This window comes from Emydura macquarii, unplaced genomic scaffold, assembly GCF_026122565.2.
Source record: "Emydura macquarii macquarii isolate MOO-44397 ecotype Brisbane River unplaced genomic scaffold, CSIRO-AGI_Emac_v2 contig_1644, whole genome shotgun sequence".
Lineage (NCBI taxonomy): Eukaryota > Metazoa > Chordata > Testudines > Chelidae > Emydura > Emydura macquarii.
Window position 1 is genome coordinate 210,985 of NW_027131781.1, and position 26,457 is coordinate 237,441.

The 26,457-nt window shown below is 44.3% G+C and overlaps 1 protein-coding gene across 1 annotated transcript in view; it reads left to right on the forward strand.

Moving 5' to 3' along the window:
- The first annotated feature begins 5,081 nt into the window (after positions 1 to 5,081).
- The window catches only part of TUBGCP4 (tubulin gamma complex component 4), a 28,111-nt gene continuing 6,735 nt past the window's right edge, over positions 5,082 to 26,457 (forward strand). Inside the window, exons 1-15 of the mRNA XM_067555385.1 lie at positions 5,082 to 5,269; positions 5,373 to 5,501; positions 7,677 to 7,799; positions 8,384 to 8,437; positions 10,826 to 10,882; positions 11,768 to 11,847; positions 12,672 to 12,873; positions 15,778 to 15,943; positions 19,635 to 19,759; positions 20,900 to 20,950; positions 21,919 to 22,024; positions 22,698 to 22,805; positions 23,112 to 23,250; positions 24,565 to 24,742; positions 26,187 to 26,321. Coding sequence (XP_067411486.1) covers positions 5,192 to 5,269; positions 5,373 to 5,501; positions 7,677 to 7,799; positions 8,384 to 8,437; positions 10,826 to 10,882; positions 11,768 to 11,847; positions 12,672 to 12,873; positions 15,778 to 15,943; positions 19,635 to 19,759; positions 20,900 to 20,950; positions 21,919 to 22,024; positions 22,698 to 22,805; positions 23,112 to 23,250; positions 24,565 to 24,742; positions 26,187 to 26,321 — 1,731 coding nt within the window. The 5' untranslated portion in view covers positions 5,082 to 5,191. The remainder of the gene's footprint in view (positions 5,270 to 5,372; positions 5,502 to 7,676; positions 7,800 to 8,383; positions 8,438 to 10,825; positions 10,883 to 11,767; positions 11,848 to 12,671; positions 12,874 to 15,777; positions 15,944 to 19,634; positions 19,760 to 20,899; positions 20,951 to 21,918; positions 22,025 to 22,697; positions 22,806 to 23,111; positions 23,251 to 24,564; positions 24,743 to 26,186; positions 26,322 to 26,457) is intronic.

Genomic DNA, 26,457 nt, shown 5'->3' on the forward strand with positions numbered 1-26,457 from the left:
GATATGCTGTAGTTCAAACAGGAATTAATTCATGAAAATCCTATGGCTTGTGTTATACAGGAGATCAGAATAGATGATCACAGTGGTCCCTGCTGACCTGATAATATATGAATCAGTATAGTAGCTAACACAACCCAGAAAGGGCACTGGTGGTGGTCTGTTACAGATCACCAAATCAAATCAGAGAATCGGATGAGTTACTCTTTAAGCACCTGTATGTAATGTGTGGAAAGAAAAACTATATTATCATGGGGGACATTAATCTGGGAGACATATTCTGGAGGTCTTTATGCAGCCAGTAGTAAACCAAAATTGAATTTGTAAAGATTATAGATTTTAATTTTCTAACACAATAGATATTGCATCCAATATGGGGTAACTCTATTTTAGACCTCACTATGGTGGATTAAAGATGAATTAATCACTGGACTGGAAGTTGGTGTTTGCCTAGGGACCAGTAATCATGACCTGATTACATTCCTTATGGGCAAAGAGAGGACAGTTCCAACCAGTAATGAATATACTTGGTGCTTCAAAAGAGCTTACTGCCCCCAAACTGAGGAAAACTATACACAAAATTGATTGGGAGAAAAAATTTAGATAGAAAATTTTAAAGGAAACTTGGGGGTTATTTAAGAAGAGCTTACTAGATGGCCAAAGAGCTACAATTCACAACAACAAAAGAGGACAATTTGATTAAAAGCCCATCCTGGTTAAGAGGGGAAGTGAAGGCAGCAATTAGAAATAACCTCCCCCCCCCAATATATAACAAATGGAAAACAGGTGAAGCAGATAGAAATCAGTATGAATTATAAGTAATGAAGTGCAGAAAATTGAAGGAAGGTAAATAAAACAGGGGAAAATCCATGACTGGCAGGGCTAAGGATAACAAAAATAATTTTTAAAGTAAGACAGGAATAAACAAAATCTTAATAATGGCATAAGGTCCATTGTTAGATGGGATGGTAAACTTGTCAATAATAATGTAGAAAAGGCAGAAGTGTTCCATAATTTTTTCTGTTCTGTATTTGGAAAGAAGCAGGAGGACGTTTTTGTGTCACATGAATATGATTAAGTACTTTTCAGTCCAACTAAGGATGTTAAATAGCATCTAGTATGGACAAATATTTTTAAATCCACAAGCCTGGATAATTTGCATTCAGGAGTCCTAAAAGAGTTGTCTTAGGAGGTCTCTGGTACATTGGAAAACAGGATGACAAGGGCAATTATAAACTGGTTAGCCTATCATCAGTTCCAGGCAAAATAATGGAAAAGCTGATACAGGATTCAATCAATAAATAATCAAAATATATTAATATGATTAATGCCAATTCACTTGGTTTTATGAAAAACAGGTCTTGTCAAACGAACTTGATTTCATTTTTTGATGAGAATACAAGTTTGTTTGATAGAGGTAACCCTATTGGTATATACTTAGACACATGACATTCCTTATCCCTAACCCCCACTGCGGTGGAGCATGTTGTATACTGTTGTGTCTAAAGGTTGCTATATCTATGTTACACATTGATTAAGAAGTGGTTTCAGATTAATCAAGATGAAATGGTATTGTAAAAACCAAATTACATTTACTAGGGACATGCACTTTACCCTTGTGCTCAAATACCAGCATTGCCCAGCAGAAAGAACCCCAAAAGCTGCCTGACACTGTAATGCCTGATGGGAACCACTTCCTGTTGCACACAGAGTAATTTCCCATTAACTCATAGGCCTCGGGGGAAATTCTCACTGCATGATCACCACAGGAAGGCCTGATATGGGGGGTAGGATCCCCAGTGCCCAACACTCAAGGCCAGTGTGGAATCCCACAGGCCCAATGCTTACAGGTAATGAGGAATCTCCAGGGTCTGATACTCACAGATGGCGCAACATTTGCAGTTATGGATGTTGGGAAAGGATTCCTTTCCCCACAGACTTTTTTGGCTATAAATAACCTCCTCAGGAGTTTCCCAGGATCATCAAACCCAGCCATTCAAAACTGTCAAACCCCACAAAATGATGAAAATTTAAAAACGATGAATTTTGTTTCAAATAATACATGGAGGGACCAACTAGGAGCTGTGCTCCTCTTGACCTGCTGCTCACAAACTGGGAAGAATTGGTAGAGGAAGTAGAAGTGGGTGGCAACCTGGGCAGCAGTGACCATGTGATGGTAGAATTCAAGATCCTGACAAAAGAAAGAAAGGAGATCAGCAGAATATGGACCTTAAACTTCAGAAAAGCAGACTTTGACTCTCTCAGGGAGCTGATGGGCAGAATCCTCTGGAAGGCTAATATGAGAGGGGAAGGAGTCCAAGAGAGCTGGCTGTATTTTAAAGAAATCTTATTGAGGGCACAGAAACAAACCATTCAAATGTGCAGGAAAAATAGCAAATATGGCAGGCAACCAATTTGGCTTAACAAAGAAATCTTTGGTAAGCTTAAACACAAAAAGGAATCTTACAAGAAGTGGAAGCTTGGTCAGATGACGAGGAAGGAGTATAAAAATATTGCTTGAGCATGCAGGAATGAAATCAGGAAGGCCAAAGCACAATTGGAGTTGCAGTTAGCAAGGGAAGTGAAGGATAACAAGAAGGGTTTCTACTGGTAGGCTAGCAACAAGAAGAAGGTCAGGGAAAGTGTGGGCCCCTAACAGAAGGGAGGAGGCAATCTAGTGACAGATGATGTGGAAAAAGCTGAAGTACTCAGTCTTGCCTTGCTGTCTCCACAGACAAGGTCAGCTCCCAGACTACTGCATTGGGCAGCATAGTTGGGGAGGAGGTGAACAGACCTCAGTGTTGAAAGGACAGGCTCAGGACTATTTAGAAAAGCTGGACATGTACAAGTCCATGGGGCCAGATGCAATGCATCTGAGAGTCCTGAGGGAGTTGGCTGATGTGATTGCAGAGCCATTGGCCATTATCTTTGAAAACTCATGGCGATTTGGGGAAGTCCCAGACGATTGGAAAAAGGCAAATATAGTGCCCATTTTCAAAAAAGGGAAGGAGGAGGATCCGGGAATTACAGACTAGTCAGCCTCACTTCAGTCCCCAGGAAAATCAAGGAGCAGGTCCTCAAGAAATCCATTTTGAGGCACTTGGAAGAGAGGAAGGTGATCAGGAACTGTCAGCATGGATTCACCAAGGGCAAGTCATGCCTGACCAGCCTGATTGCCTTCTGTGATGAGATGACTGGCTCTGTGGGAAAGCGGTAAACATGATATACCTTGATTTTAGCAAAGCTTTTGATATGGTCTCCCACAGAATTCTTGCCAGCAAGCTACAGAAGTATATGTTAGATGAATGGATTATAAAGTGGATAGAAAGCTGGCTAGATTATCGGGCTCCACGGGTAGTGATCAATGACTCAATGTCTAGTTGGAAACTGGTATGAAATGGAGAGTCCCAGGAGGTGAGTCTTGGGGCTGGTTTTGTTCAACATATTCATTAATGATCTGGAAGATGGGGTGGATTGAACCCTCAGCAAGTTTGTGGATGATGCTAAAGTGGGGGGAGTGGTAGATACTCTGGAAGGTAGGGATAGGATAGAGAGTGACCTAGCCAAATTGAAGGATTGGGCCAAAAGAAATCTGATGAGATTCAACAAGGACAAGTGCAGAGTCCTGCACTTAGAATCATAGAATCATAGAATATTAGAGTTGGAAGGGACCTCAGGAGGTCATCTAGTCCAACCCCCTGCTCAAAGCAGGACTAACCTCAGCTATATCATCCCAACCAGGGCTTTGTCAAGCCTCACCTTAAAAACCTCTAAGGATGGAGATTCCACCACCTCCCTAGGTAACCCATTCCAATGTCCACTTAGGACAAAAGAATCCCATGCACTGCTACACACTGGGGATCGAGTGGCTAGGCAGCAGCTCTGCAGAAAAGAAACTGGGGGTTACAGTGGACAAGAAGTTGGATATGAGTCAGCAGTGTGTCCTTGTTGCCAAGAAAGCTAATGGAATATTGGGCTGCATTAGTAGGAGCATTGCCAGCGGATTGAGGGAAGTGATTATTCCCCTCTATTCGGCACTGGTGAGGCCGCATTTGGAGTATTGTGTCCAGTTTTGGGCTCCCCACTACAGGAAAGATGTAGACAAATTGTAAAGAGTCCAGCAGAGGACAACGAAAATGATTAGGGCGCTGGAGCACATGACTTGTGAAGAGAGGCTGAGGGAACTAGGCTTGTTTAGCCTGCAGAAGAGAAGAGTGAGGGGGGATTTGATAGCAGCCTTTAACTCCCTGAAAGGGGGTTCCAGGGAGGAGAGAGCTAGGCTGTTCTCAGTGGTGGTAGATGATAGAACTAGGAGCCATGGTCTCAAGTTGCAGTGGGGAAGGTCTAGGTAGGATATTGGGAAAAGCTTTTTCAGTAGGAGGGTGGTGAAGCACTAGAATGAGTTACCTAGGGAGGTGGTGGAATCTCCATCTTTAGAGGTTTTTAAGCTGCAGCTTGACCAAGCCCTGGCTGGGATGATTTAGTTGAGGGTGGTCCTGCTTTGAGCAGGGATTGGACTAGATACCTCCTGAGGTCCCTTCCAACTCTAATCTTCTATGATTGCATGTTGTGTGTGTTTTATTTGCCTTCTGGTCTCTGCGCTGCTGTGGGGCACCTGCTTCACATTCCTGCAACCACAGGGGCTAGAAATTTACTTTTTTTTTTCTTAACTGAAAGCTGAGATACTCACACAATCTTCCAGTCCAGCTACTGGGGCTTTCCAAGAAGCCGCCATGTCACAGGGCCCGTGACAGTCTCAGTTCCATGGGGGCTGCAGCTCCTGTCTGGATTCTCTGGAGAGTTTCACCAAATCCGTTCTGAGGTGAAGAGAGAAAAGTCCCTTTTTCCCCCGAGGTTCCTCTCGCTGGCGAGGTGGCCACGGAGGCTGCCAGGTCAGTCTCCACACAGGCTCTGAGACTGTGAAGATCGCCCAGAGGCCGGGGCCCTTCGAAGGGCGGGTGCTCCTTAGGGCACCAGCGGAACAGCGCCTCGTACGAGCCTCGGTCTGGGACTACACTTCCCAGTGGCCTTTGCGGGCGCAGACTTTCCCATCAGTCTGTGCGAGGAGCGGGACTTCACTTCCCAGAGGCCTCGGCGGAGTCTGAGGGGCTGGGCCCCAGCCCGCCGGGGGCAGGCGGAGCGCTGTGGCACGGCAATCGGCCGCGCTGGTCCCAGGGCCCAGCCCGGAAGGAGGATGATTCATGAGCTGCTCTTGGCCCTGAGCGGGTATCCCGGGGCCGCGTTCACCTGGAGCAAGAGGAGCGGCCTCCAGGTACCTCCCGCACCGGGACCGGGACCGGACCGGACCGGGCCCCCTCTCTCCCCCTAGGCCCCCGTGTCGGGCCCTGCGCTCACCCAGCTCCACTTCCCCGCAGGTGTCCCAGGAGCTGCCGTTCTTGCACCCCAGCGAGAGCAGCGTCCTGAACCGGCTCTGCCGCCTCGGCACCGACTACATCCGCTTCACCGAGTTCGTCGAGCAGTACACGGGCCACGTGCAGCAGCAGGTGGGGCCGGGCTGAGTCCTCCCTTCTCCGCCGGTGACATGCAGAGACCTGGCGGGAGGCCGCGCTCCTTCATCCCCCGAGCCCTGAGTGGAAGCGGGACACAGCTCCCTGCAGTGTGTGAGCGGCGCCGGAGCGCTGGCTCCTAACTCGCTGACACCGCGCTGGCTGTGCCCTGCAATTAAACTCCGTAATACACGGATTATTGCACAGAACATGCGAGGCCTACCTCTGAGGCTTATTAAATTGTAGAAATGAAAATGTCAGAACAAAGGGAATGAACAAAAGATATTAGAAGAGCCCTGCGTGGATACAAAATTTGTATCTGCATCCAAGCCGCGATCTGCAAACATGGTCCGTGGATGCAGATATCTGTGGATATCCTCAGATTTGCAGGGCTGTAGATATAAAATTTGGCTCTGTATCCATCCACAATCTGCAAACATGGTCTGTGGATATAAAGCAGATATCTTCAGATTTGTAGGACTCTAGATATTAGGGGGGTAAGATTACTGTGTCTTGATAAGAAATAAAGCTTAACAACTCATATTTTCATGCTAAACAGCAGGGTCACATTTCAGCCTTTGAGGTCCTAAAAAAAATTGCTGGAGAAAGCTTTCCTTCATATTTTCCTTTACTAATGTATCTCAGCCTTGAACTAGATTAACTACCTATAGTGCTAAGAGAAGATTTTGGTCTCCATGGTGCATGCAGTCTTAATGTCAATAGACTGGTTGTCAAGGTACTCCTCTTGGACTGAGTCATATGTGTTAAAGCCATTTTGTCTCTAATCTGACCACCTACATAACATGGATTATAGAATTTCACCCAGTGATTTCCTGCATTGAGCTAGAGCAGATCTTTTTAAAAGTGTAATGACAAAGAATCCACCACATCCCTTGGTAATCTGTTTCAGTGGTTAATTATCCTTTCATTACAAATCTGGATTTCTTTTCTATTTTGAACTTTGCTGATTTCAACTTCTAGCCAGTGGGTCATGTAATGACTAGGTCTGCTAGTATAAAGAGTCCTCTAATATTAGTTGCCTTTTCCTGTGTAGGTATTTATAGACTGATAGAGTTGCCTGTTAAATATCTCTTTGATAAGCTAAATATATCAAGTTTCTATCTAGCCTTAATAGTAAACAATGGTTTCTAGACCGCATCTTTTTTTAAAGTGGATACCAGAACAGGACACTGTACTACAGTAGTAGGCTCACCAATGCCATGTATAGAGGCAATATTACTTCCCTTCTCCTGTGCTTCATTCCTGTGTTAATACATCCTGGTATTGTTAGCCCTTTTTGCCACGGCATTGCATAGGGCGGTCATGTGCAGTTGGTTATCTACAATGACTTTCTACATTCTTTTCAGAATCCCTTTTTTCCAGAATACAATCTGACATCTTTCCCACTTTAGCTAAATCAATTGGGCGAGAGAGGGAAGAGGAGAGTGATGGAGAGAAACATACACATGCATGCCCAGCAGACTCTTTTCTAGCAGAGAAGAGCAAATGATTCATGAATCCACTACTGGCTTTACAGTGCAAACCTATATTTACCTGACAGGTGCTTAGATACTACCATGATGAGTGTATAGAAAACCCTTAAATAGATAGCAGCAGCTATGGATGATGGCACAATGTGGATACTTATGTATTCAGAACTGGACTCAAATCTTTTATTCTGGGGGGGGGAAAGGAAGCATTAAAACAGATGGTAACAATTTCTGATCACTAACAGACTGGCTGGATTTGTAAAATATTCCACAAGGATGGCAAGGCTGTGTTACAATTTGTAAAGTGGTTTGAGATCCACTTGTGAACGGTCCATGTAAGCAGAAAGTAACAGTGAAATGTACAAATGGCCACTGTATTATGCAATCTTCTGTCTCAAGAGTTCCTTACTGGTATATCCAAATGGACTGAATACAATTCTGCTCCACCTTTGCCAGCTAACCCACTTCTGATAGTTGATTTTATTAGTATTCAGTGGTTGTTTAAGATGGGCTTCACTAGGTATGTAATTTGGACTGGTGACCTAATGGTGAACACATCTTTAGGTGCTGAAAGTTGAAATCAACAGGAGCGAAGTGCCAAAATATCTCAGGGATATGGGCCTTATTCCCTGTCCTCCCACCAATGTCTTGGGCTAATTCAAAACTTACTGTTTGATTTTAGGACCATCACCCTTCCCAGCAGAACCAGTGTGGGTTACATGGGATTTACTTGCGGGCCTTCTGTACAGGGCTCGATTCAGTGCTGCAGCCCTATCGACAGGCATTGCTTGACCTGGAGCAGGAGGTAAGGGAGAGAAAACTGGAAGAAGAGGCTGTGCTATATTGGATGTTATGAGCTGAAATACTGTGCAGTGGGAACTCATCTCTTCGCTAACAAGAAGCAGACGGGATGAAATCTTTCATTTCACTGTCTTCCAAATTGCTGCTATGAGGTTCCACTGTAACCCACTGGTCAGTGTGTTACATGTCCCTCTTTGTGGCTGATCTGCAGAGAATGCAAGTGTCTCAACTCTCTGATTCAGATCCTAATTCTTTAGCTCAAGCTGTAGAGACTCATGTTTTGAGCTCTGAAGGTCCTTATTTAAATGTATTAGCCAAGTTGGTTGATGTCACACCATCTCTTGGGTAGATTAACTTTGAGTCGATGCCCAGGAATTGTATGGGCTGCTCACTCTCATCATGAGTTACAGTATGAAGTGGGATGTGATTCAAAAGTCTCTGTGAAAAGATCTATTTGAGCTAAGGTTATTAGGACTTGTTGCCAAATCATCTGAGGGTACAGTTCTGACCTTTACCTTTTCATACCCATGTATAGTGCTGTAGATTATAGACTTATTTTGGTTTGCACTAACTTGTCTGTTGTTGCAGTTCCTGGCTGATCCTCACCTCTCCATCTCACACATTAACTACTCTCTGGATCAGGTGAGTTGCATTTGTTGTCACCTTACTACTGGTATATACAGCAAGTGCAATGTTACAGAGCTACCATTGCTGCTAGAATTTGTCTGAATTTCTGATGTCTGTATACTTAAATTCTGAGCTTAAAGTTGTATTAATGTCATCTTTAGCCTTTAATATGGTGTAGTTATGCTTTTGGAAAAATAGATTTTCCTTCCCAATTTCTAGCATCATGCAAAATTGTAATAGCTGATAGCATGAATCACACTTCAGAAATGTTAGGAATGGTAGTCTGCCCTTGACTTTAAACAGCTCTAGCTCTCAGATTACAAACCAGTTTGTTTTCTATAATGACCTTTTCTCCACGGAGCACAGCTGTAGGAGTCATGTGCCTACCTATGTTGCCACGGAACCTTTTTGACCAGATGTCAGTTGGGAAGGCATGCACCATTGCTTTGTTAATCATAGAATCATAGTATATTAGAGTTGGAAGGGACCTCAGAGGTCATCTAGTCCAACCCCCTGCTCAAAGCAGGACTAACCTCAGCTATATCATCCCAGCCAGGGCTTTGTCAAGCCTCAGCTTAAAAACCTCTAAAGATGGAGATTCCACCACCTCCCTAGGTAACCCATTCCAGTGCTTCACCACCCTCCTAGTGAAAAACTTTTTCCTAATGTCCAACCTAGACCTCCCCAACTGCAACTTGAGACCGTTGCTCCTTGTTCTGTCATCTGCCACCACTGAGAACAGCCTAGCTCCATCCTTCCTGGAACCCCCTTTCAGGTAGTTAAAGGCTGCTATCAAATCCCCCCTCACTCTTCTCTTCTGCAGGCTAAACAAGCCTAGTTCCCTCAGCCTCTCCTCATACGTCTTGTGCTCCAGCCCCCTAATCATTTTTGTTGCCCTCCGCTGGACTCTCTCCAACTTCTCCACATCCTTTTTGTAGTGGGGGGCCCAAAACTGGACACAATACTCCAAATGCGGCCTCACCAATGCCGAATAGAGGGAAATAATCACTTCCTGCGATCTGCTGGCAATGCTCCTACTAATGCAGCCCAATATGCTGTTAGCCTTCTTGACAACCAGGGCACACTGCTGACTCATATCCAGCTTTTTATCCACTGTAACCCCCAGGTCCTTTTCTGCAGAACTGCTGCCTAGCTCGTCGGTCCCCAGTCTATAGCTGTGCATGGGATTCTTCCTTCCTAAGTGGAAGACTCTGCACTTTTTTTGTTGAACCTCATCTGATTTCTTTTGGCCCAATCCTCCAGTTTGTTTAGGTCCTTCTGTATCCTATCCCTACCTTGCAGGGTATCTACCACTCCCCCCAGCTTAGTGTCATCCGCAAACTGGCTGAGGGTGCAATCTACCCCATCTTCCAGATCATTAATGAAGATGTTGAACAAAACTGGCCCCAGGACCGACCCGTGGGGCACTCAGCTTGTGACTGGTTGCCAGCTAGACATGGACCCATTGATCACTACTCGTTGAGCCCTATGCTCTAGCCAGTTCTCTATCCATTTTATAGTCCATTCATTCAACCCATACTTCTTTAACTTGCTGATAAGAATACTGTGAGACAGTATCAAAAGCTTTGCTAAAGTCAAGGTATACCACATCCACCGCCTTCCCTACATCCACAGAGCCAGTCACCTCATCATAGAAAGCAATCAGGTTGGTCAGGCACGACTTTCCCTTGGTGAATCCATGTTGACTGTTCCTGATCACCTTCCTCGCTTCCAAGTGCCTTAAAATGGATTCCTTAAGTACCTGCTCCTTGATTTTTCCAGGGATTGAAGTGAGGCTGACCAGTCTGTAGTTCCCTGGATCCTCTTTCCTCCCTTTTTTGAAGATGGGCACTATATTTGCTTTTTTCCAGTCATCAGGGACCTCCCCCTGTTGCCACGAGCTTTGTTAGGGGTATAAATAGCTCCTATTAATCATCCATAAGTTTCTCTGTCTCCAAAAGTCCCATTTAGCGTTTAGCTGCAAAACAGGGAAGCCAGTGTGGCTCTTCATATCCTGGAATCGGAGTCTCCTAAATTTGTTATCTTGAGAGACTTCAGTGTCACCTAGACAGCACTTGCAGCACATGGGCACAACTCATGTCATCCATGACAACCTTACTAAGTGACCAGAGAATCTCTGGATAAGCTTCACCTCCACTGTTCGGTCTAGTTGTTGACATTAGAGCAGAGTAACATCACCAGAGTCATGGTCTAATCATCATCTCATCTCTGCAGAAGGCATGGTCTCCCTTCCAGGGACATCCAGAACACTAAGTGGGGCTAGTGAGGTGATAACAGCTGATAGTGGTGGTTTACCAGTCTGTCCACACTAGCCCCTAAATGCCCATTGCTCCATATTGCTACTTAAGAGCCTATTTTTACATGTTGGTCCTTGCTTTGCAGTTCCAACTCCTCTTCCCCTCGGTGATGGTTGTGGTGGAGCAGATCAAGACGCAGAAGGTACTAAGTGGGAGCTGGTTTCTCTGTAGCAGAATCTATTGTTCCCACCCATTCCCTTTAGTTAAAATTGCTTGATGGTGTAAGTGACACTAGATGTTTGACAGAGCTTGTAGGAGAAGGGGCTTTCTCAGGAAACACTGGCTGTGGATTGTTTTTTTCATTGATATCAGTGAGACCTCTGGGACACGCTGCTCATTTGGTGTCACCTACATAGATAGATGGAGAGACTATGGCAGAAAAAAAATCATATGGTGGAGGTAGCCCAGTAGCATGAAGCTTGTGCACTGACATCAGAATATATGGGATGGGGGATGCAAACTAGCAAGGATGGAAGGGGGTAAGTGTGGATTTCTGCAGTTGAGGGGAAGAGACTCTGAAACAGGTTTGAATGGAAAAACGGGGACAGGTTTGGAGCAAGGATGGAAGCAGATGAGCTGGAGGGGATCTGCAGAGAGCCTTTGTCTTTGATCACATGTTTAATTCACAGTAGAAAAGTATGGAGCATATTTGCCACTTTTATTGTATGTTAATGACTGGGATTTTCTTTTCTTGAGTCTTATAAATCCCAACAACAAGGCAGGAGAAGCAGGATTTCTGACTTCACAATCCTTGAAATTAAACTGTCCTCTAACCTGTAACAGAGGGTATTGGGAGAACTTTTGTGTAAGAGTCCACAAATCTGCTGGGCCCTTATGTGGGGTGTGGGAGGAGGGTTTATTTCCCCTCCCTTCCAGTGCTCACTGGGACCGCACACACCATTTCCCTTGTCCTTGCAAAGCCTTCTTTGTATATTCAACTGTACATATAGCATGTGAACATCTGAAATTTCAGTTTAGAATCAAGTGACAGATTTCTCACTGTTTGACCACTTTGTTTCTTCTGCAGATTCATGGCTGTCAGCTCCTGGAGACAGTCCATAAACACAGCTGCGGAGGGCTGCCCCCTGTGCGTAGTGCACTGGAAAAGTAAGGAGATTGACTACTATTACTTGGCTCTTATGCTCTTGTAACAGCTGGAGTTAGTGCCAAAATGTCTTCTCTCAGTAGCTATAGCAAATAGAGATGTGTCTAACAAGAGCCTTATGCAGTCTGAAAGGCTGGAGTGGGATGCTGCGCTGACAGCCCTGGAGGCTCAAGTCCTGTTTATATACAGGATAGGTACAACACAGACAGCTCCAGTACAAGTTTCCTTCACACACTGAACTGCCAGAGCTTGAGACATTTTCTAGGGAAGACGGGAGTTTACTCTCCCTGGCTTCTCTGCTGACACTGCCAATGAGGGGCCAGCTGTAACTGGCTTAGAGATGGCTCTGTAAGTCTGTCTTCCTCCCACCACTGCACTTTTCCTCTCATCTAATGCAGTTTGTATGGAAGAAGTTTCATTGTGTCAGATGACCCACGGGGACATAGATTGGAAATTCAGACATGGGGTGATTTGATTGGCTGAATATTACTAGGAATGTGTTTCCTTGGAGGAGGAAATTAGAGCATTGAGTTTCAAGGTGCAGTTCATGGAGCTGCTAAGATGGCAGCTGAGTGAGTAGAAGCAGTAAGGTTAATAAGCTAACATGTTGGATACTTTAGTTTGGTCCTACTTCCTGTGATGGAAGCTAACAAACAGTACTTTAATGGCACACTCAAGGCCACCCACTTTCCTCCAGGAGCAAATTTCATTTGTTGGCACTTTGGCTCTCACCATGCTGACTGATCCTCAGAAGGGGTGGTGTGTATTTTGTTCTGATTGTTATATACGCTGCCGTCTTCTACTTTCCATTTTCGTTGGTCCGCAGGATCCTGGCTGTGTGTCATGGAGTTATGTATAAGCAGCTTTCTGCCTGGATGCTGCATGGACTGCTCCTGGACCAACATGAAGAGTTCTTTGTTAAACAGGGCCCATCTTCTGGGAATGTCCCTGCCCAGCCTGAAGAAGAGGATGATGATCTGGGAATTGGGGGACTAACAGGAAAACAGCTGCGAGAGCTGCAGGACCTGGTGAGATTGCAGGTCAATGCCTGGCATTCTCAGGGCATTAAAATCTGGTCAGAAATCTGTCTTTCTGCTTCAATGAAAGAGCCATGGCTTAACAGGCATTAATGAGCCACGGTAGGATGACAAATCCATGATCTGGTATAATATGCAGCTACAAACTAGGCAAAAAGGACAGGGGAGGTCAGAGAGGTGGGAAATATGGATTGTTTTAAGCATTGTGCCATGGAATCGACTGAGATACAATTTTTTTAACAGAGAACCACAAGTAAAGTCTATATGGATACAAAGGACAAATAATACAACAACCATTACTAGTAGGGTAATACTTGTAACCTCCGGATCAGGAAAAACATAAAATGCACTCTGTTGAGGGAGAGCAAAGAGGCAACTAAATGTAATAATGTACCCATATGAAAATGGTTAAATATCTCAACAGGACAGGATTTAGAGAAGTAATTTCTAAACCTCTTAAATGATTGCTTCTTTGAATAGCTAATTTTGGAGCACACAAGAGAGTCTGTTCCTAACTAAGTCATACACAAGAGTTGGTTTGAGAAATAATTATAGTTTAGCCACAAGTATTAGTGACCACAGTATAAGTGTTTATTTTGGGATGAAGAGTTGTACCAAATACTGGTACAATGGAAAAGGAAGTCAGTCAAAATCCTTAGACTTTACATAGGGAGATCTTAAGCCTATCATAAAAATTACAAAAGGTACATATAAGCCAAACAAGAAAGGAAGCGGAAAGGTAAGAAAAGGAAAAATATTTAATATGGGTAAATGGCAAAGTGCAAGAGGTTGTTCAATTAAGCAGATATCCTTCAGAAAAGGGAGATTCACTTCTAGTGACGCCATTAGAAAGGTTCATATTACAGCAAGATAAGTGAGGAGGTGGGTCAGGTAATATCTTGTATTGGACCAACTTCTGTTGATGAGGGTGACAAGCTTTCGAGCTACACAGAGTTCTTCTTCAGGTCTGGCAAAGGTACTTAGCTGTGACACTCTCAGCACCTTTCCCAGACCTGAAGAAGAGCTCTGTGTAAGCTCGAAAGCTTGTCTCTCTCACCAACAGAAGTTGTTCTAATAAAACATATTACCTCATCCACCTTGTGTCTTTAATATCCTGGGACAGACACGGCTACAACACTGCATACAGCAAGTAAAGTGTAATGTTATGTAGTCTAACACAGTATGGCTTTTTGTTCTCCTCTAGCAGCTAGACGAGCAATGTTTGAGTTTGCTACTGAATTCAAACTCATGAGCCTGGTGCTTCAGCTCAAGCAGTAAAGGGCTCTGTTTTAAGATCCAGCATTCTCAGATTCAGTTTAGCTGACCTGACTGGGGCATTGTTACACAAGTGTAGCATGTATGGGGATTGCTTAGATCACAGATGTCAAATTGCTTTGCTATGGCGGGCCAGATTTGAATTAAATGTACTTCAAGTGGGCCATACATACCATAAATTGAAATACTAAGCACAACCATTTTTATGTAGTATTATATTTTATTTGCTAGATATCAGCGATATAAAAACTGCAGTAAATTCACTTCTACAACTACTACTATTTTACGATTAAAAGAATCGATCAATGATTAAGAATTATAGTATTGCACGATGCCCCAAGACCATACTGTCCCTCTCCCGCCTTTTGGATTGCTATGTCTCGTGCACACAGCGCTCCACGCACTGCTGCCAGAGTTCACAGATCTCGTAGCAGCGCATGCTGCCGCGACGTCTCGCAGCGTTGTAGCCTCTGGCGGCAGCGCACCAGAGAGTACAACATCAAGAGATGTCGCGGCAGCACGCACTGCTGCCAGGGGCCGGACCAAAAAGGTTGGTGGACCGTATCTGGCCTGTGGGCCGGATGTTTGAGACCCCTGGCTTCGATGCAATAACAGAGTCAAAGCTCTAGTTGATCCAGCCACTAGTTGGAGACTGGAGGGGGAACCAAGGCACACTTCGTGTAACTTACACACGTATGGATGTAAGGGATTTTTAGGGGCAGATAGCCAAAGACAAAGAAAGTCTGTGTATCATATAGGGAGTCTCAGAAAAAATAGGTGAATCTACACAATTGTGAGGAGGTAAAAGGGCTATTAAAGAGAATAAAGACACTGCAGAAGAGCCTGATATCCTTTCCTCAGTCTTCACCACAGTGAGTGTTGGAGATTCCTGTCTGAGGGCTACTTTTTTCAGATAATAAACATGAGGCCATTCTCAGATTGAGGTGTCAACAGAAGAGGGAGGTATTAGAATGAACTGATAAATTAAGAACAAGTCACCAGGACTGGGCAATCTTCATCTAAGAGTGCTGGAGGGACTTGAGAACACAATAGTTGAACTGTTAACAAAAATATGCAAATGCTTCCTGAAATTAGATATTAAACTTGAGAACCAGAGTGTAAAAATTCACCTCTTTAAAAATGACACTGAGGTGATCTTTGGATTACTACAGACCAATGAGCCTTACTCTTCAGTCCCAAGAAGATTGATTGAAACACTGATTAGAGTTATGAAATATCTAGATTAACGTAAGGACAAAGCAGCACTGCTCCTGTTAAGGAAAATCATGCCTTTCTACTTTACAGAATTTCTGAATGTGTTAACAGAAAAAAAAACATTTTCAAAAAGCCTTTCATGTGCAGCTATTGAGGAAACAGGAGCAGCCGGCATGGATTAGAAACTGGCTACAATGCCAATAGAAGCAGTTAAATTTACCTGTATCTGAATAATGTAGGGGTTGGTTTGCCTTTTTTTCACTTTATTAATATTGTTTTTTCCTCTCTTGTTTTTCCTCCCCTGCACCTTTTTTCTGTTTGTTCCCCCAATGCCTCTTTCTACCTGGCCTTGTGCTTTCTACTGCTTTCCTGTTCATCTCCTGGTATCCTTGGGATCTGTGATAGCGTCTGATTGAGGAAGAGAACATGTTAGCACCATCTCTGAAACAGTTTTCTCTGCGAGTGGAGATGTTACCATCATATATCCCTGTGCGGGTTGCTGAGAAAATCCTCTTTGTGGGAGAATCAGTGCAGATGTTTGAGAATCAAAATGTGAACCTGACCAGAAAAGGTAGGAAACAACTGCCCTGTCTGGCTTGTTTACTTGGCTGCCCAGTGGTCTTTGCTCATTTTGGTGAACCAGAGAGTACTTTCCAAAAAGAGTGTATCATACTCCCTCAATACCATGATCTTTGCTTTGGCTGGACCCAGCTGATAAGAGGTTTAAATAGTTGGTCCACCTCCACCCTTCAGTGCAAGAATCAGCACTTTCTTGGAACTTACAAGCCATGCTTTGAAGCCATAGAGGTTTGTATTCTGCCATTTAGCTCTTAAAGTTGTGGTTATCACAGCAGCCAAGAGTGTGCATTCAGGTACTTCTAGCTGCCCCAGCCTTCAGTGTTTCATAGGAAAAAGCTTATCTTTATCCAAAGATCCTGCCAAAAGGATGCCCAAATTCCATATCCAGTTCACTAATTTCCCTCTTCTCCCATCCTCAAATCTCTCAACTTTCTAGCAGAAGTGTCATGGCACAAGTTAGATATAAAGAGGGTTAAAGCAACACTCAGTATCCAGTCTTGTTAGTGATGTAAATGCTGTTCCAGCTCCTTATGGTGTAGAAAGCTGTTTTAGTAGACTCAAGGCAGGCTCTCAGGGCTGATGCAATGAATACTTTCCTCTTGGAGATCTGCCACAGAGCTCAATTCACATCTTCATTCAGGCCTGTGCTCTCAGCTCGGGAGTTGTCCTCATACTGGCACGTGTGCAGCAGGGCCCTCCCCCAGACAAATGACTTCGTAGCTTTGAGGACTAAATCTCCCTTCATTCTCCCCCTGCTCTGATCCTTCAAGTTTAGTTTGCATTTTGTCTGTCCCTGTCTATCTGCTTCTACAATGTTTGTGTCCTCTGAAAGTCTTTCCAAACTGAATTTACACCAAACAAAGGCCTTATATACTGGAGAAAATTATGATTATCCCCTTATAGTGGATTGAAAAACATCTTATCCACATGCAAAAGTTTGTCAGACAATTGTTGGGGAGGCAGTAGTCAGTGAAGCTTAGCCCTGAAATTTTGTAGGGATAATCTGAGAAGTGACTGACTGAAACACAGTTGACTGTGGATGCAGTAACATCTGTGCACTATCAAAGTTGACAGCTCCTTTGCTGGCAAACTTGTTGACCCTCCCCTCTACTTCAGCCTCCCTTAGTATTTCTTCTTCACCAGAAATGGACCTCCATCAAGCATATCTCCTGGAGAGCCTCCCACTTTGAGTTCACAGGTCTTTAGGTGGCGATCCTGCTGGGAGTGTACACTGCTAAATCCCTTCACGGTATCTCCCTCGCTTATACCCCTCTGCTTCGGCTGGACCACTCCTCAGCGAGTGAATCAGCTGGCACACTTCTGAACCACAGTTTGTTTGCCAGAAGAAGAGTATCTGCCACTAGCAGGGGCAGTAACAGGAGGAGTGGAGCAGGTAGCTGAGGGTTGGTGAGGAATGCAGATACCACCTCACCCTCATCCCCATCCAGCAATCCATCCATGGATCACCAGCTGGTACTCTCACTCTGATGATCCCCCTTCTGTTCATCAGAGTGAATACTGGCTGGGAACCATCAGTGGCTTGCCAGCTGAGAAGTGGTACAGCTGAAGCAGGGGGATGTTATTATTGGGAGGGGAGCATGGTTGGGGGAGAAGGGGTGGTAGGATCAGAGTCCATTCCTGGGTAAGGAAAATTCTGTGGGGGCCATTCCCAAATGGGGTCATGATGTGGAGGTAGGAGCAGAAAGGGGATTTGCAGCCAGCAGACTAAGGGCTCGTCTTCACTTACCTCCGAGATTCGGCAGCAGTTGACCGGAGTTACGCAAGCTACACAAAAAACTTGCGTAACTCCTGTCGACTTCTCTGCTTCTCTTCTGTGCGCCGTCTTCACTGCACTGCGCCGACGAGAACAGCGTTCCCGTCGACACAGCGCTACACTACTTGAGGAGGTCTTAATATGTCGATTTCTGGATCGACTGAGTGGGTCTTCACTGACCGCTCAGTTGATCCAGAGAATTCAATCTGATGGCGGCGAATTTGCCACTGTCAGTGAAGACTGACGATCAACCAATTGAGTGTTTTTGTGTAGACAAAGCCAAAGACATTAAACAGTTCCCCTGAAAGAGACGGGCTTGGTTTTTAGTTTAGCTGGTCAAAATATCTGATTTGAGTCCTGGATTGGGATGGAACTAGTAGGAAACAGCATTGCTTGAAGAATGACAGATGCTTTCCTATTGTGACAAGCAGCTCTGTAGGCCCACTGGAAATGTTCCACTTAGCAGAGGCCCTAGACATGCAAATGGACCACCGTTGTAGGTAAGAAGTATTTGTTGCCCAATGAGTAAGCAACTTTGGGCATAAAAGGCTCACAAAATGTTCCCAGGCAATCCACACATACACCCTTCCTGGGCAAACCTGAACAGCCTGTTAGTAGAATCATAGAATATGAGGGTTGGAAGAGACCTCAGAAGGTCATTTAATCTAATCCCCTGCTCGAAGCAAGACCAAGCCCTACTAAATCATCCCAGCCAGGGATTTGTCAAGCCGCAGCCTAAAAACCTCTAAAGATGGAGATTCCACCACCTCCCTAGGTGACCCATTCCAGTGCTTCACCACCCTCCTAGTGAAAACGTTTTTCCTAATATCCAATCCAGACCGCCCCCCCCCCCCCCCACTGCACCTTGAGACCTTTGCTCCTAGTTCTGTCATCTACTACCACAGAAAACAGCCTAGCTCCATCCTCCCTGGAACCCCCTTTCAGGTAGTTAAAGACTGCTATCAAATTCCCCCTTGTTCTTCTCTTCTGCAGACTAAACAAGCCTACTTCTCTCATCTGCTCCTCATAAGTCATGTGCTTCAGCCCCCCCCCCCCGTCACTTTTGTTGCCCTATGCTGGACTCTTTCCAGTTTGTTCACATCCTTTCTGTAGTAGGGGGCCCAAAACTGGACACAGTACTCCAAATGAGGCCTCACCTGTGCCAAAGAGGGGAATAATTACTTCCCTCAAGCTGCTGATAATACTCCTCCTAATGCAGCCCAATATGCCTTTAGCGTCTTGGCAACAAGGGCACACTCTTGACTCATGTCCAGATTCTCGTCCACTGTAACCCCCAGGTCCTTTTCCGCAGAACTGCTACCTAGCTCGTTGGTCCCCAATCTGTAGCTGTGCATGGGATTCTTCCATCCTAAGTGCAGGACTCTGCACTTGTCCTTGTTGAACCTCATCAGATTTCTTTTGGCCCAATCCTCTAATTTGTTTAGGTCACTCTGTATCCTATCCCTGCTGTCCGCCGTATCTACCACTTCCCCCAGTTTAGTGTGATCTGCAAACTTGCTGAGGGTGCAATCTACCCCATCCTCCAGATCATTAATGAAGATGTTGAACAAAACCGGCCCCAGTACTGACTGCTAGGGCACTCCACTTGTTACCGGCTGTCCAGTAGACATCGAGCTGTTGATCACTACCTGTTGAGCTTGATGTTCTACCCAGCTTTCTCTCCATCTTATAGTCCATTTATCCAACCCATGATACTTTAACTGTCTGATAAGAATAGTGTGGGAGACCATATCAAAAGGTTGGCTCAAGTCAAGGTATATCACGTCCACCACTTTCCCCAGGTCACAGTCAGTCATCTCATCATAGAAGCAGCTTACCTGGAAAGTACCTTGCTTTTTTGTGTTGTCTGTTTTACTTCAGTCCAGATGCTGTTCTCTTTGCTTGATAGGCTCCATTTTGAAGAATCAGGAAGACACTTTTGCTGCAGAGCTACACCGCCTCAAGCAGCAGCCACTTTTCAGTCTGGTGGACTTTGAGGCTGTGGTTGACTGGATTCGGAGCACTGTTGCAGAGGTAATCCAACATCTGTGATCCTGGGCCCACAACTCCTAACAGGCTTAAACACTCTGGAGCCCTATGCTTCTCCCTTTGCAGCTTAGAAGCACCACATGGACCAAATCTTTTGGTAGGGAATTGTTCCAGGGAATCCTGCCTAGATCCCAAGGAGCTCTAGGAACAGAAGCATGAGCTCCTGGAGATCTCCTGGGTTCTACAAGACAGGGAGTGTCAGAACCTGCAGAGCTAGTCAGCTGCTGGGGAAGGTGGGACTCTTTAGAGCCCATGAACTGAACAGGGGTGGGAGGAGCAGACAGTGGAGCTGGGGACTTTATGGGGCTCCTCAGCTCCATGATGTCTCAATTTTTAGTGAGACAAGGAAATTAACAGACAACTATTGTTTGTTTGCCATGAGAGGAAAAAAAGAGTTAATGTGCTCACAGCATATTGTATTTTGACTTAAAAATCTGTAGCATGAGATAGAGGGTAATGATAGAGGTATGTTTGTTTCCTGAATGGGTATTTTGATAGTGTACTTGTAATTTATTTACCAGATTATATGAAAAGTCAGCATTTGAACATTTATCTACGCCCCTTTATTTTTTCATTTCCATACTTTTAACTACTAAGTTAAAATATACATCAAGAAGATTTACAGTCCAAAACACTCTAAGAAGCAACTTTAATGAAGTTTTGTCCATTAATCATAAAACTTGTTGTTAGAGCCCAGATCCATAGGAACCTCAAAGGAATAATGCTAGTCTTGCACGCTTACCCAAGCCACCCACCTGAGGGAAGTGAGTGGGAATAAAACCTCTCTTTGAGGACAGAATTTGACTCCATTACAGTTCAGTTTGTTATAACTATTTGTATTTATGATAGATATTTAAGAAGTCCTGATTGCAGTTTGCTCCTGGAGGCAATCATGCTGGTGTGAGTTAAAGGGTTCATTTATTAGTAACACTACTGCCAGCAAATACACTCACCCTCTTCCTATTCGGTACTTATAGTGGGTTGATTCAGTTATATGTAGGTTTTTTACCGTGCTCAGCACTGTGGTATTTTGAGTGGTAGCTAATGTTCGAGTGAGTGGGTACAGTTAAGAATACTGGGTTTGGAGTGCTGGGTTCTGCTGAGCATGTTCTGGTTTCTCCTTAGCACCTCTGGAAGCTGATGGTAGAAGAATCAGATTTACTAGGACAACTGAAGGTAACATCACTATTTCTCTGAAGCAGTTGAAATTGAGAGGTTTTTGAATAGTTCTTTTCCATCCAGTGTCAGCACTCATTTTCTGTGTTTGCCTCCTTTGGATAAAGCTATTCTCGCCTCCTATATCTTCAAAATGGGAGCAGCATGGCAGGATCTTTCTGGGTCTGGGATAGAATCAGAGAAATGTAGGGCTGGAAGGAAACTCGAAGTCATCAAATCCAGCCCCCTGCACTGAGGCAGGACCAAGTAAACCTAGACCTTCTCTGACAGGTTTGTCTAACCTGTTCTTAAAAACCTCCAGTGATGGGAATTCCACAGCTTCCCTCGGAAGCCTATTCCAGAGTTTAGCTACCCTTACTTCTCCTACCTTCCATGGACATGGAGAACAATTGATCATCATCCTCTTTATAACAGCCCTTAATGCATTTGAAGACTTAAGTCTCTTCCCTCCCCCTCGGCCCCCCCATCTTCTTTTTTCAAGACTAAACAGGCCCGTTTTTTAACCTTTCCTCATAGATCAGGTTTTCTAAATCTTGCATCACTTCTGTTGCTGTTCTCTGGACTCTCTCTAGTTTTTCCACCTTTCCTGAAGTGTGGTTCCCAGAACTGGACACACTACTCCAGGTGAGGCCTCACCAGTGCAGAGTCCAGCAGGACAATTATCTCCCATTTCTCACATACAACACTCCTGTTAATACACCCCAGAATGATAGCCTTTTTCACAACTGCATCACATTGTTGATTCATATTCAGTTTGTGATCCACTGTAAGCCCCGATTCTTTTGAGCAATACTACCACCTAGCCAGTTGTTTCCCATTTTGTAGTTGTGCATTTGCTCTTTGGAATGGTACAAGCTGCAGTCTGTCCAATAATGAAGGCAGGCACTATAAACCAGGAGAAGTATGTGGGGCTTTATAGTTTCTGTTCAGTTCTTTATGGTTTTGCATTTAAATGTTTTTCTTCACAGATTATTAAGGATTTTTATCTCTTGGGGAGAGGAGAATTGTTCCAGGCTTTCATTGACACTGCACAGCACATGTTAAAAACCCCACCCACAGCTGTAACTGAACATGGTGAGTATTCATTCACTTGCCAAGACCTGCTTGCTTTGCCCACTGTGGCAAGAGGACAGTGAGCCCTGCCCAGTGCAGGAAGTGTGAGACACCTTCAATTTCTTGAACAAACAGCAAGGATGATCCTGTATTTTCCTACTGCAGCATGCAGCTAGCTGTCTTAACATTACTCTGGCTAGTCTCCATGACATTAGAGCTAAGCAGAACTAGGTGGCAGTGTGCTGTAGAGAACAATCCTGCACTGTCCAAAGAGTAAAACTAATGGGATCTAAAAGGGCTTTTTTCTTTTTATATTGTTTGGTGAATAACCAACCAATTGCCTAGTAATTTGGTAAATTACTTTCCAAAAATGAGGTGAAAGAAGCATCCCCTTTACTTCCTAGAGATGATGATATGTGGGTTGCTAAACTGGAATGTCAGACAGACTGTGTTATAGCCATGTCCCCATGACAGTGTCAGGCATCCTATATGGTGGGGAGGTCAGTGTTCCAAAACTGAGGCTGGAAATCATTGAGAGGGATGGGAATTAGTTGCAATTTAGAACATTGCCTTTGAGTCCCAGCATGAGCTATTAAGGACTGAGTAAAATTTTTAGCCTCTGGCCCCGTAGCAACTCTGTAGTGGGTGTTGCACCTTTATGTTCTCTTTGACATTCATGTTCTTTCCTTATCAGATGTCAATGTTGCATTCCAGCAGTCTGCTCACAAGGTGTTGCTAGATGATGATAACCTCCTTCCTTTGCTTCACCTTACCATTGAGTATCATGGAAAGGAGCAGAAAGGTATTGACTTATGCCTGCTTGCTGAGGGGTGGAGGTAGTGGTGCTGGCTTGATTCACTCTCTCTATTCATCCTGCAGACTTTTAGGATTAAAAGGATCTTAACTTCATATGCTCCCTTTCCCTCTCTTTGGCTTCATGACTCAGGAGTTTCTCCTCCCTCTCCCACACCACACTGTACCTTTGGATGCGCTGCTGCTGCTGCCTCCCCTCATTCAATCCTTCCCTCCTTTGTTTCGTACCAGGGTATGTCTGATCCCACTAAGAATCTGTACAAGGGTTAAAGTTAGCAATTCCATTCTTTTCCAGATGCTTCTCAGGCTCGTGAAGGGCCTTCCCGTGAGTTATCTCCCCGTGAAGCCCCCACATCTGGCTGGGCAGCTCTGGGACTCTCTTATAAAGTTCAGTGGCCACTGCACATCCTCTTCACTCCTGCTGTCTTGGAGAAGTGAGTACCAGATCCTTGTCTGTTCACTGTAGGCATCCCATCCCTGAAGTCTGACACACACTAATTCTCTATCCTTCACACTGAATGACGGAAAAGAGCTTCGTTGTTTTTGTCTGCTCTATTCTGTACAATTTACTTACATTATGGCCACTTGTTGTCATGACAAGTGCAGTAAGGTATTGCTAGATTTGCTTCTCCCTCAATCTGTCCATCCACAGCTCTACCCTTTCCTCATCATGGGGAAAATTCCTGCAGAGCACTAATAGGAATCCACTGTAGCCTAATTGGTGTCTTGGTGTATTGATTATTGATGAATCTCTTAGACCATAGTGGTCGATCAGAGTTCGGTCTGCTGAGTGGTTACAGCATCAGGAAGATTACCACCAGTATCATCAGAACGCGAGATCTGAGGAGCACATGAGAAACTATTGTAATTTATCACAAGTCCCACAAACAGATAAACAGTCCCACAAACACTGAAATACAACAGCAGATAAAGAGTGAAAAGTGTTTAACCCTGTAACTAGCCTCAGATCTTCTGCTGAGGAACCCTGACGCATCAGTCATGGTCTTCTCATCACCTTCATTGTCATCACCACTAGTGGGTGTCAGTGGGGCATCTCCACAGGCACATAGGCTGAGTTATGGCTTTTATAATGTGTAATGCTGGGATTCATACATATTTATGAAGGTTTCATCTATATTTGTTTCCATACCCCACTAAATTAGGGGTGCCCCATTTTTCATAGGTTAACTTGTTAGTTCCCTTTACACCCATTAACATTTACATTATTCAGTCACTATAACAACTCGTGGTTAGCACTTTGACATCCTATGTCTTCAAAAATCCCCCAAATACTCGGACTGGCTTTAACTAGTACATTGCAATATATTTCTATTTGTATTTCCTATTTGTATATCAGCGGTTAATACTTCTGTTCCTGTTTGATCTCATGACATAGCGTCACTCATGGGTTAGCAACTCATGTCAGCCTGTTTAAGCCTGTGGCCTTGCATGGCTAACCTAAATATCTTTTAGGTATGAGGCCTGTAGGCCCTGGGTTACAACTGTAATTCATACGTACATTTCACCTCTGCATCCTCGATAGAGCTGGTTTTTTTTAATTCTTGGCTCCTCCATGAGTTCAATGTCATTAAGGACAGAAAGCAACGTCCCCACTACTCTGCATGTTGCAGTTCAGCTCTTCCTGCTTTTTGTCTCATGTTCATATTCCAGCCTTTGTCTGGTGTGGGACTTGGGCTCCAAGGAAGCCCTTCTGTATCTTGAATGGTTGATATTTGTCTTGGCTGCAGATACAATGTTGTATTCAAATATCTGCTGAGTGTGCGGCGGGTCCAGGCTGAGCTGCAGCACTGCTGGGCTCTCCAGATGCAGCGCAAGCACCTGAAGTCCAACAGAACTGATGCCATCAAGTGGCGGCTGAGGGATCACATGGCCTTCCTTGTGGATAATCTTCAATACTATCTGCAGGTTGGGGTGCAGAAGAGTGTGATGTGCCATTTAGGCAGATAAAGAGCAAGAGGGAAATGGAGGAGAGGCACTGAGGAGGCATTTAAGTCCTCTACAGCAAGGCTTAGTTTGTTGCACAATATCTTTTCCTGGGGAATTTGCCTGCAAGCTGTAGGGGAGAAGGGTGGATAGGGTGGGGAGAACCAAGGACTGAAAAGTGCAAAGCAAGAGCCTGTTAGCTGTTAATTCCTGGACTGGTGCCAGAGCAGAACTGCTGAGCTGAGGGACCAGTAACCATCTTAAAGCTTATGGTCTTGTGAACCAGAAGAGCTATAAGTGAATGCTATGTAGGAATCCCAGCTTTCCTGTGATATCTAGAGTTCATAGCTAGCCAAGGTGGTAGTTGATACCATCCTGTCTCTTTCTCCTTCAAGTCAGCTTCATCCTGAGTTTAGTGGTTGCTCTTTCAAGTATTGTTGGACACAGTGCTCTACAACAGTAGTTTTCAACCTGTAGTCTGCAGACTCCTGGGGGTCTGCAGACTGTTAAGATTTCTAAAGGGGTCCGCACATCCACTTGAAATTTTTTAGGTGTCTGCAAATAAAAGGTAGAAAATCATTGCTTTAAACAGCTGAACTTGAAACTGCAGTTTTCGAAGGGTAAAAATTTAATTTCTAGTGTCAGGATTCTGTGAGACTATTCGCTATTAAAATCACACTCACTGTAAAATGAAGTGGAAGCATGAGGTGAACAAGAGACTGATCAAAGAAATCTGAAGTGCAGAGGTTACCTAACTTTTTTAGTCTTTTGCTGAATATTAACTAGATAACAAGTCTCACAAACCTTAAAGAAAAGTGACTATTTAACTTTCCACTTAAATGATAAACTGAAAAAATATTTAAACTTTCCCAGCCTTATATCTGATTTTCTCCAATTAGCTTAATTGGGCAATCACAGTGCCTCTTGAATGTGGTGACAGGGAGTTCTAATGACAACAGTATTGGACTCCTCTTGGTTTCTAGATTTGCGAGAGCCACAAAGGGGAACATTAATTATGTTTTGTGAAACTCTTGAAATGTTACATAATTAAGTAACAACAAGATTGAAAAAATAAATTGATAACCCTGCTTTAGAATCCAGTATTTCATGGTTTGCCAGTACGAATAAAAGTGGGTGAGAATTTAATTAAATAATATTTAACAGAATTTAAAAGCTGAGAATTTCAAACTGGTTCTTAAAATTGGGGGTGGAGACAGAAAATGGCCAATTTTAGATAAGCTCTACCAGTAAATCACAGATCCTAGATTAAGTTTCAGACAAAAAGTGTTCAGACTCGGCTGGGATAGGTCACTCCTGGGGTTTCTCTGTTCTTGCTGTAGGAAGGTGGAAGAGGGGCAGCAGAGCTGGAATTGCTCCCAGCAGGTAAAGAAGAGGGCTGCTAATGTGATTTCTGTGATCCTATCAGGTGGATGTGCTGGAGTCTCAGTTCTCACAGCTTCTGCTGCAGATAAACTCCACTCGGGATTTTGAGAGCATCCGATTGGCTCATGATCACTTCCTAAGTAACCTGTTGGCTCAGTCCTTCATCCTGCTCAAACCTGTAAGTAGTTTTTGCTCTCTGGTTCTTTTCCATAAGCTACCTCAGGAGTTTTATATTCCCTTATGAATGGCTGTGACATACCAATAACATTTCCCATATTCATATAGATTTTAAGATCAGAAGGGACCACTGTAAC